At 51.8% G+C, this 10,728-nt stretch overlaps 1 protein-coding gene across 1 annotated transcript; it reads left to right on the top strand.

Annotated features, from left to right (window-relative positions):
- AMPD1 (adenosine monophosphate deaminase 1) lies at positions 1-10,631 on the top strand. The gene is made up of 15 exons (XM_075055888.1): positions 1-125; positions 3,512-3,686; positions 4,195-4,360; positions 5,478-5,640; positions 5,870-6,089; positions 6,520-6,649; positions 6,927-7,121; positions 7,358-7,489; positions 7,580-7,743; positions 7,878-8,004; positions 8,457-8,620; positions 9,013-9,133; positions 9,613-9,786; positions 9,978-10,088; positions 10,317-10,631. The coding sequence occupies exons 1-15, from the start codon at positions 104-106 to the stop codon at positions 10,470-10,472; spliced, it is 2,220 nt and encodes a 739-aa protein (XP_074911989.1). The 5' UTR covers positions 1-103; the 3' UTR covers positions 10,473-10,631.
- The last annotated feature ends 97 nt before the right edge of the window (positions 10,632-10,728 follow it).

A 10,728-nucleotide genomic window follows, 5' to 3' on the forward strand; every position in this document is an offset into this window, starting at 1 on the left:
GGGAAGGTGGTAAAATTAGTGTTAGGCTGCTGTGCAGTCAGTCAGCTACTTTTGCTCCATTACAGTAGGGCATTACTTGAGGCTCTGCAAGCTTGCTGCAAAGATGTCACGGGTGAAAATTCCAGGTAGGTCTGAAAGCAAGTAGCAAGACAAGGAGCCACAGGGCAGGTTTGTAAACCTGCAGCCTCTGGGATTTTGATGGTGTGGTATCTTTGCAGTCCAGGGGACCTCGCTGGGGACTTTGAGCATTTTTCTTCCTGCTTGGAGTAATTTTTGGATAGTGCAGAAAGAAATAGCATTACTGTTTAAATCTTGCTCTGCTCGTACTGAAGAAAAATATTGTCCCTCCTGCAGTGTAACGTATCCTGTAATGATACTGTTAAATCACTGTGGAAGGGATCAGAGGAATTTCAGGAGTATCTGGTCAGCCTTAGTAAGCTCAGAAGATGTGGGGTGCTGCAGTCCTGAGGGGATGGGGAGCACAAGCTGGGCAACAGAGGTAGGGCCAGCCAGGCTTTGCAGGACAGTACAGAGGGACGTGCGACTGCTATTACAGAGCCCTGAAGAGTATCGGCACCAAACAGTCCTGATAAGAGCATGTTTAGAATTGCAGTGCTGTGTGGTGTGATAGACACTGTCCTAGTACGTGAAGCTAGTATTAAAATCTGGCCCTGCAACATCAGTAAGAGTTTGTTGACCTTCATGAGTGTAATTTTCATCCACTAAAGAGATGAAAGGTCAAACTAGGCATTTCTGGGATGCTTAGTTTGCAAATGAATACATGAATTCAAATGCCAGGAGAGTATGTTCTGCAGGCTGGACTTTGGGAAGTCAGCAGCTGGTGACTTGTGATGCCAGAGCTGCAGTCTGAATTTTCTGGGTCAGATGGAAAGGGCACGAGTTGCACCCCCAAAATGTTGATGCCACACTGTATGACCAGGAGTGAAGATCTGTGGAACTGCAGTGCCTCAGCTGTCTGATCCTGTTAGTGAATAATTGGAGATGTGACCATAGGTGGCAGGAGAATGAAACTTAGCATCTTTGAAATGACCATCCATCCTGATCTTCATAAAGGATGGCGAGTCATGGACAAAAAATAGCAAAGCAGCTCTGGTGCTCCGAGTCACTAAAATATTTGCTTTCTTGTTCAGGAAGAAGAATGCCATTCTGCCCTCTTAAGTTGTTCCTATGCTCTTCTGCATCCCTGTGCCTGGAGGCAGGTGTAGGGAGAGACCTTCCAAGACAGTCAGTCTTATTAGATGACTAGGTATCTGTTGGTTGCTTGTAGTGTTCGCTGAGGTGATCTAGGTTCTAGAAAATGCGTTCCCCTTGGACAGCTGCAGGGAAACCCAGAGACTGCTGTAAGGCAGAAGCTCTGCCAAAGAGCCTCAGGTTGGATGGCATCTGCAATGTGGTTCATTTATGCGCACACCACCGAGGCTGTATCATGGAACAGTCAACGCTGAACTTACATCTTTATGTTGTACAAAGTGACAAGTACTGTTCTTTCTTTTTAAGTGGAAGACTTTGGCTAAACTTGTACTTTACTAATCCCTTTTTAATCGCTGATGTGATGATTAGGCAAAAGGCTTAGATTTTGAAAGGCTGATCACATCTGTTTTTATTTTGTTTCTGTTTTATCTCAAATAGCAGAAGACAAAGGTGAGTATTGCTAGGCTTTTTATATGCTCTGCTGTGTTACTGCCTAGATGTGATCACTGGAAACAAACAGCAGTTACATGATCATGGTGATCTTCAGCAGTTGAAGATCCTATTTTTCAGCAGTGCCAGCTGTGCCCCTCACTGCTTCATGGAATGGCTTTTTGGTCCTTTGATATATGAAGCTGCTGTTTGTTAAATATTGTCCTAGCACCCCTGAGCTCCTGCTTAGGAGATGAACTTTTTTTTAGTGGAGTTCTTTGTGGCAGAAGTGAAACATTTTTCAATTTTCTTTGCACCTATTCACACCTTTGTTGGTTTTGGGGGTTTGGTTTTTTTTCTTTTCCTTTTTTTTTTTTTTTTAAACAGATATCCAGCCTAAAGTAGCTTCTTTTGAATACATCCTGCTCCTAGTGGATTTGATCCATGAGGGGACAGATCCAATGCTTCATCTCCTTTATTCAGGTTGAAGTCCACAGTATGGTGCCCCTGCCCTCTTCTTCCTACTTCACGTTTGCTGAGGCCTTATGTGTCAGCAGAAAAAATTTCTTGCTGAGACACCTGTCATCCTAGAGTCCCTAACAATAATGGGATAGTACAAAAAAATGCATTTTGTCTTCTAAGAAGCATGTTGGGGCCCATTGCTGATACAGCAGCAAGCAACTTTTGTTACCAAAATTCTGTTTTTGTGACTTTGCACTGCTGAGAAATGGACCTAGTGCCAGAATTTTCCCATGTGTTTTTAGCTCAGCACAAGCCCTTTTGCCTTACCATATAACAGCAGGGAAAGGAAGCCTCTGTGTTACGACCCCCACTAACCCACAGCTAGGACCTTGGAACTGCAAATTCAGAGCTACAAGGATAAACTGTTTTGATCCCCCCCACCCAACACCCTGTAGGAAAAAAAAAGGGCTCATTTTAGTAATGGTTCATTACTGAAAATCTCTTGTAGGTCCGGCACACTTCCGCCATGCGTGTCAGTCCTTTCTGCTTTGGTCCTCTTCTGCTGACCATGTCCTGTCTGACACGTCAATGGTGTGGCCCATCTTTCAGCATCGATCCTCACTATGCTTCGTGCTGAGCTGCCAACTGCTGGCAAAACCTGCTCGATTAGTGTCCATATGCTGCTATGCAAATGTGTGCTTCCGGAAGATGTTGCCAGAAGAGCCCTTGGGTTGTTCTGTTACAGTATTTTGTTGGCAATGGAAGGGCTTTTAACCTCCTTTCTCCTACTTCATAAGGCTCCAGCCAACCTTGTGTCAATGGTGATTTTCACAGGGCCGTTATTAGCTGGCACCTTTGCAGCATGCTGCACATGATGGGCTGAGAGGGGTCTCGTCCCCACGATGATTCCCTAGCTAGGAGCTCTTCAGCTGCTCTGTGATAGTGGGAACTAAATGCTTGGGCTGCCAGCTCTTTCCATCTCCTTCTATACCTCTGTCTTCATCCTGACTGGAAGCCTTGTGGAGTAAGTGGGTCTTAGGCTTCCTAGAGCTGTAAGGGCTCTGCCAGTCCTCTCCTCTTTCCCCCAGTGCATGCTCTCGTAAATGCTTTTCCCAAGGACTTGCTTCTTTCTGGGCCTTTTTGCACTGCTCTTGGACTGTGGGTTGTATTACCTTTTCTGGTGTACTGGGGGTGCCTATGTATGTCTCCAGCCCACTGTGTGTGGCCCTGCCTCTGTAAGCTTGTTGCAAATGTTGAAGGTTGCTCAGAGTCTTCCAGGCAGCATGGAGGTGTATGTGTCATAAGGAAATGACAGCTGAGCATTAAGCTGACTGCAAGGGGCACCTGCCTGTTAGGGTAGCTGAGAACCAGATGCCTGTGCGACCCTGCACTCTGCTCCTTTTTGCAGAGATGGATGAGGCAATGCGCTCCTTTGCAGAGAAGGTCTTTGCCTCTGAGGTGAAAGATGAGGAGGTCAGGCAAGAGATCTCTCCTTTTGATGTGGAAGAGATCTGCCCCATCTCACGCCAGGAAATGAGAGCGTACATGATGCTTCAGGAGAGCTCTGGCACAACAGAAAAGCGGTGAGCAACAACCAGGGCACTTGGGGAAAGGAGAGGAGCATTGTCTACACATCCCCAGCCAGAGCTGGAAGAAAGCAGGGGGAACACAAATTGAGGCCTGTGAAAACAGCTCACCACACCCATGGGATAAATCCTTGGTAGTCCCAGGGCATCTGTCGGGCACTTCAGGGTTTCCTCTCCAACTGTTCCCACTGTTGGACAGAAAGACACCCTTGGCCTCTTCCCTGGGTGTCAGCACAGCAAGGCCACTGAGCTGTTGGAGAGGGAGACTTGGAGACCTTTCTCTGGAAAGGTGCAACTTCCAAAGACCATGCATGAAAGTCTGTGACTACTTTGTGTGCTGTGGGCTCTACTCTTGGCAGTGTCTGTTTAAGGTGCTCAGAAAGCACCACTGAGATTATTCATGTTGTGCACAGTTGGGACATGGCTGTGGTATGTGCCCCTGACCCTGCACCTGCATGTGGCCATGGAGTTGGGGCTGTTTGCCTGAGGCTTTCCTCCCTGGCAGGAAGAAGCGCCTGCTCCGCCTGAAGACAATTGCATTGGCAGTCCCTGTGGCTCAGAAGTCTATAACCAGACTGTCTACTATTGATGAGGTCATCTCTACCTCCCCCATCTACCAGACTGTGCCTGACTTCCAGCGGGTACAGATCACAGGGGATTATGCCTCTGGGGTAGGTACTTGCATGGCTATACCCTTCCCCAAGCTGACTACCATCTCATCTAGTCCCTGCCTGTCCCTCAGTAGTGCCCAGTGTCACAGGACTCTGTACCAGGTGCAGTGGGGATAGTCTGCATCTTCCAGCTCAGTCTGTGTCTCTTGAACATCTGATGGTGCCTTGCTGCATCCCCGGAGGATCCAGAGCTGAATTCCTTAGCAGGAGTCTGTGGGGTACTGCATGCTTCCCATGGGATTCTCTGGACAGAGCAAGGGGGCAGCATGGCAGGGTGGGTGATGCGCATTGTGTCGCAGCCTGCTCCTGCTTGCACACAGCTATATCTGTCTGAGACCTATGCATGTCATAGAATCCCAGAATGGCTGAGGTTGGCAGGGACATCTGGAGGTCATCTGGTCCAACCCCCCCTGCTCAAGCAGGGTCACCTAGAGCCAGTTGACCAGGGCTGCTATTACATCCTGTGCTAATTCCTCCTCCTCCTCCACATCCTCCTATTATATTTGTGCTGCTTCTGAGATACTGCTGGCAGGTTGCTCCCTCCTGGGCTGGAGCAGGTTGCTCAGCTTGGAATTGCATAGCAGAGGAGCAATTAGGGGAAGCTGAAAATCCCTCCATGCACAGGCACATTCCTTCTGCCATGACTGTAGCTAGCTGCAAGTGCTGCATGGTATTCTCCCATGCTGCTCCAGTCTGACCTCTCTTGACTGCCCAAAACACTTGTCTGTGCAATAAATAAAAAATTCTTGACAGATTGGGTCAGTGTATGTTGTTGGTCCTGCTTCAGTTTCAGCCTGTGCTCCAAAAATAGCTTTTAGTGTTTTGCCCAGGCCTGGCTTCCATTTCAGTGCCAACTACAGTTTGCAGTGAGGAATGTAAGGGGGGATGATGGCTGGAATTCATTGGTTCTGGTGTGAGGAACTTCCCTTTGCCATGTCTAGGACTTTGCCTATCATCCCTTTACCCTGCTCAAGCAGAGCAGTGGGAAGGAGGGGATGATAACGTATGTATCTTACTGTGAACAAAATGGTCCTTTTTATGTCTTGGTGCACCATGGTATCTCTCGGGCAGCTAGGTTCCAGTTGTGTGGTTGTGTTCAGCAACAGCCCTCTTGCAGGTGACAGTTGAAGATTTTGAAGTTGTCTGCAAAGGCCTGTACCGTGCCCTGTGCATCCGGGAAAAGTACATGCAGCAGTCTGTGCAGAGGTTCCCCAGGACCCCATCTCAGTATCTGCGTGCTATCGAAGGCGAGGTCTGGAGGGCGAGTGACGCTGGCCCAGGTATACCTAGGCACCTGGAGGGTTTTCCTCTCTGGCTTCAGCATGGGGTGGGCAGGGGTCAGAAGGGTGTTGTGGAAGTGCTCCACAGGGTAGTCGCTTGCCCAGGCCTCCTCTTCAGTGTCACAGTGGCGGGGCTGTCCCTGCCCTCTGCCTGGAGTGGAGGAGCATGGCAAGCTTGTGGGGTTTCGGCTGGCAGCCTGTGCCTCATGGTATTCTCCTTTTGGCCCAGTGTTCACCCCGCCAGTGAAGGATGGACAGGATCCCTTTGAAACTGGGAGTCTTGCTGAGAACCTGGGATACCATGTCCAGATGAAGGATGGGGTGGTTTACATCTATGGAGACAAGGCAGCGGTTGGCAGAAATGAGCCAAAGGACCTGCCCTACCCCAGCCTCGAGCACTTCGTTGATGACATGAACTTCCTCTTGGCCCTGATTGCACAGGGGCCTGTGTAAGTGCACAACCCGGTGCCGCTGGGTGCAGCTGAACAGGTCTTGCCTCTGCAGGCAGAGGGAGATCAGGGCAGAGCCAGGGTTGCTCCCTCCTCTCCCTGGGAGGAGGGAGGAACCTGCTGATGACACACCTGCAGCCTGCTGGCTACCAAAGTGTCCTTGGCCCTTGTTAGCTGTCTTGATTGGGGTCTTAAGCAAAGTCAGCAGTCAGGGATTGGAGAGACGGCCTGCAGCTATGCTCACATGTGGCCAGGCCTTCCTTCCTTAGAAGCTCTGTACTAGAGCCAGGAGAGGCACCATAGGGAAGCAGGCCAGGCCAGCGTGAGCTCTCCACCTGAGGTGAAAGCTGCATCCCTGTGTTTGATGTGCCATGCCCCTGTGTTGAGGGGTAAGGAGCCTAGTCACTGTTCTGCCCTTTGCTTTCACTAGTAAGACCTATGCTCATCGGCGCCTGAAGTTCCTCTCATCCAAGTTCCAAGTGCATGAAATGCTAAATGAGATGGAGGAGATGAAAGAGCTGAAGAACAACCCCCACCGAGACTTCTACAACTGCCGGAAGGTAAATGGCAAGGCTTACAGCCGTAGTGACTCTGAAGACAAGCTGTCTTGGTGCCTTCCCCTCCCTGAGAACTGGATATGAGAGTCAAGGTCTTTGGCATCTACGTTGTTCCTGCTAATGGGATGGTGCTCTTGGCCTAGGCCTGTTGTGTTCATCTGCTGGGCTCAGCTGTGCCCCTCACTCAACTTGGACTCACCTACGGGGTTTGTTAGCCTCCCTGTGATGGTACCCGAGCATCCCAACTTGAAGCTAGATAGCTGTCCCTCTGGTTTCTCAGGTGGACACACACATCCATGCTGCAGCCTGCATGAACCAGAAGCATCTTCTGCGTTTCATCAAGAAATCATACTGTATGGATGCTGACCGTGTAGTTTATGATGCCAAGGGCAAACAGCTTACCCTGAAACAGCTTTTCCAGCAGCTCAATCTGCACCCCTATGACCTGACAGTGGATTCCCTGGATGTCCATGCTGTAAGTGGTAGGGCATTTACTGTAAGACCACTCTTGGGTCACTGTCGTCCACCCCTGTAGGCATGGCTTTTCACCTCCCTGTGCACCTATGACATGTTGTGCATGTTAGCGTTTGTAGCAGGATGTAGCAGCTCCTGGCTTTCCCATTTTGGGTTGTTCAGATCAGTCCCTGCTCAGCTGGTATGCTTGGACCCGTTCTGTGTGTGTAGTATTTGCCGTGATCCTCCCTACTCCAGGGGCGGCAGACATTTCAGCGCTTTGACAAGTTCAATGACAAGTACAACCCCGTGGGTGCCAGCGAGCTGCGTGACCTCTATCTGAAGACGGAGAATGCTATCAATGGCGAGTACTTTGCTACCATCATCAAGGTGAGAATACGGGGAGGAGAGAGCAGCTAAGCTGTGATGCTGCTGTGCCCAGGGCCTAGAGGGTCCCCATGCAACTGTCCTGGTTTGCAGGAGGTTGGCTCTGATCTGGAGGATGCCAAGTACCAGCACGCAGAGCCTCGCCTCTCAATCTATGGGCGATCAGCTGAGGAGTGGCCCAAGCTAGCCAGCTGGTTCAACAAACATCGGGTCTATTCCCCCAACATGAAATGGATGATCCAAGTACCCAGGATTTAGTATGTGCTGTGGGTCTGAGAGAGCACTGTGCCTTACAGTGGACTATACCTCATTTTTTTATCCTGAAGGGATTATGGGGACAGTGGGCCATGTTGTTCCTCTGCTAGCAGCTAATCCCTGTCTTTGTCCACAGTGATGTGTTCAGGTCTAAGAATTTCCTCCCACACTTTGGGAAGATGCTGGAAAATATCTTTGTTCCTGTGTTTGAGGCAACTGTCAATCCTCAAGCCCACAAAGAGCTGAGTGTCTTTCTACGCCATGTGAGTGTCACCTGATGATGATGTCAGGGTGTGGCGAGCACTCACATTCCTGTTTGTGCACAAGAAACGGTATATTAGCCCTGACATGGAAAATGTCATCAGTGTGCTTGTGGCCCTACTGCCACATTCTGGGAAAGGGGGTGTGTGTCCAGAAGTGCCGGGAGGGATCAGACTCCCTGAGCTGGCTGCTGTAGGGCTGTGAGAAATGCTGCCCACACACCTCCTGGAGAAGTGGTTTGGTGTGAGCTCTATTTTTAGCCCTTGATAGAGCTTGGGGGTTTGTGAGGAGCAAGGTCTGCAACCTAGCCCCTGTCTCTGCTCTTGGATGAGGCAGGGGTACAGGCTGCAGCTGGGCTATGGCAAGCTGCAGTGGGGTAGGGTGAGCTAGCCTACCTGGGCATGATGAAGTGGGGAGCTTTGAGGCACAGCTTTTTTGTTACCTTGCCAAGCAGATTACTGGCTTCGACAGCGTGGATGACGAATCCAAGCATAGTGGACATATGTTCTGCACTAAAAGCCCAAAACCAGAGCAGTGGACTTCTGAGAAGAACCCATCCTACACCTACTATATATACTATATGTATGCCAACATTGTGGTGCTTAACAACCTCCGCAGGTGAGGCCCAGGATCGGCTAAGGGACTTGCGAAGGGCTGGCAGAAGGGGGGCTGCCTCATGAGTTGTCTCAGCTCTTTGATTGTTGGTGTGGAAGAAGTGGGGCCTTCCTTCCTCTGCCACCAGTGTAGTTTGGAGCTTCATGTCCCAGAGCAATCCAAACCCTCCTCAGTAGAAAGTGTGATGGATTGGGGTGAAAACTTTGGGATTGCAGAGATGCATCTATTGTGTGCACAGAGGAGAAAAGAGAACAAGTAATGTGCTCCTAGGTCAAGCTGGATTCTTGGGTACCCACTGGTAGGGGCAGAGCTGGACCTAAAGTCAGGGGATCTTGGATCACATGCCACCTAACCCTGCTGCTTACCTGCTCTGAGTCCTTCTTCCATGTGCCTAGGCAGCGTGGTATGAACACATTCCTCTTCCGTCCACACTGTGGGGAAGCTGGGGCCATCACGCATCTGCTTGCAGCCTTCATGACAGCAGATAATATCTCCCATGGTCTCAACCTCAAGAAGGTAAGTGGAGTAGTCTGCCACAGAGCAGCCCAGGCGTGGCAGAGGAGAAAAACATGTTTGCAGCTGGCCTCCACTGTAGCTGACAGTTAATTGTGCCTCTGCTTTAGGCTGGCATAGAGAGCCTGGCTTCAGGCAGGTGTTCCATGATTCTGTGGGTTTCTCCAGGCATATTTGGGGATGTAGCTGAGAAACGTATTGAGATTGCAGGGGTTCAGCCTCACAGACCTGTCACTGGATATGTCCGTTATCACTGGAGCTGGCCGAGTTCTGAAATCAAACGACTTTGAACTCACTTGGCCTCTTGTGCTCCGTGTGGGCCCTGGAGGATTGCTAGCTTGCCTATCTCTTTTCTTGCACACATGAGCTGTGTGCACCAGATTTCCTGGCTGGGGCACTGGGCTGATCTGAGGACTGACTCTGGAGAGGTGAAGGGTGCAGCAACTTTATTGCTAACCTGGCAACTCTGCTCATCTTTGCAGAGCCCGGTGTTGCAGTATCTGTACTTCCTTGCCCAAATTCCCATTGCTATGTCCCCACTCAGCAACAACAGCCTCTTCCTGGAGTATGCAAAAAATCCATTGCCTGACTTCCATCAGAAGGGCCTCATGGTGTCCCTTTCTACAGATGACCCCATGCAGTTTCATTACACCAAGGTACAGTGCGAGCTGATCACCTCCTACTGTCTGAGGTGCTGGGGCTGGGCCCGTGTGGGCCTCGTTTTTCGGGGAAGCCAGCAGCATTTGCAGAGGGTCCGGCACGCCGGGCCATCGCTGGGGCAGCCCTTGCAGCAGCATGGGCTGTGCTGGCAGAAGCTGCTGGCCTCTAACAGCGCCTGTGGCTGCAGGAGCCCCTGATGGAGGAGTATGCCATTGCTGCCCAGGTCTTCAAGCTCAGCACCTGCGACATGTGTGAAATTGCCAGAAACAGTGTCCTGCAGTGCGGCCTGTCCCATGAGGTAGGTGCCCTTCTGGGGAGGGCGGCCGTGGCCCTGCCTGCAGTGGTCCCTGCCTGCCTGAGAAAGGGGACCAGGACAGCGGCTCTGCCGGCGTCGTGCTCGGGGCAGGGCTCCCGGGGCAGGGCTCCTGAGCCAGGCCCGGAGGGAGCCTGGCAGCTGCCAGCGTTTCCCTCAGGTGCTGCCCGCAGGGGCTTCTGCGGTCTGTACCGCTGTCCTCGTCTCTGGCAGGAGAAAGCCAAGTTCCTGGGTGAGAACTACCAGGAAGAGGGGCCCCAAGGCAACGATATCCGGAAGACAAACGTGGCGCAGATCCGCGTGGCCTACCGCTACGAGACCTGGTGCTACGAGCTCAACCTCATTGCCGAGGGCCTGAAAACCGACTAGGAGCGGGGACGGGCTCCTGCACCCGCGGGCCGGCGGCGGCGGCTGGAGGCCGGGCCGGGCCCGCCCAGGGGCGGGGCGGGGCGGGGCGGGCTCTGGGGCCGCGCGGCGGCCGCGCAGTAAAACCCGCCTGTGAGCAGCTGCGTGCCGTCTGCGCGGGGAGGGGGGCGGGGCTGCCGGCTGAGTGACGGCCGCGCGAGCCAATGGGCGGTGGCTCGGTGCGCGCCGGGAGCGTCCTGAGGGAGCGGGGCTGGGGCCG

The sequence above is a fragment of the Buteo buteo genome, chromosome 23 (assembly GCF_964188355.1).
Source record: "Buteo buteo chromosome 23, bButBut1.hap1.1, whole genome shotgun sequence".
Taxonomy (NCBI): domain Eukaryota; kingdom Metazoa; phylum Chordata; class Aves; order Accipitriformes; family Accipitridae; genus Buteo; species Buteo buteo.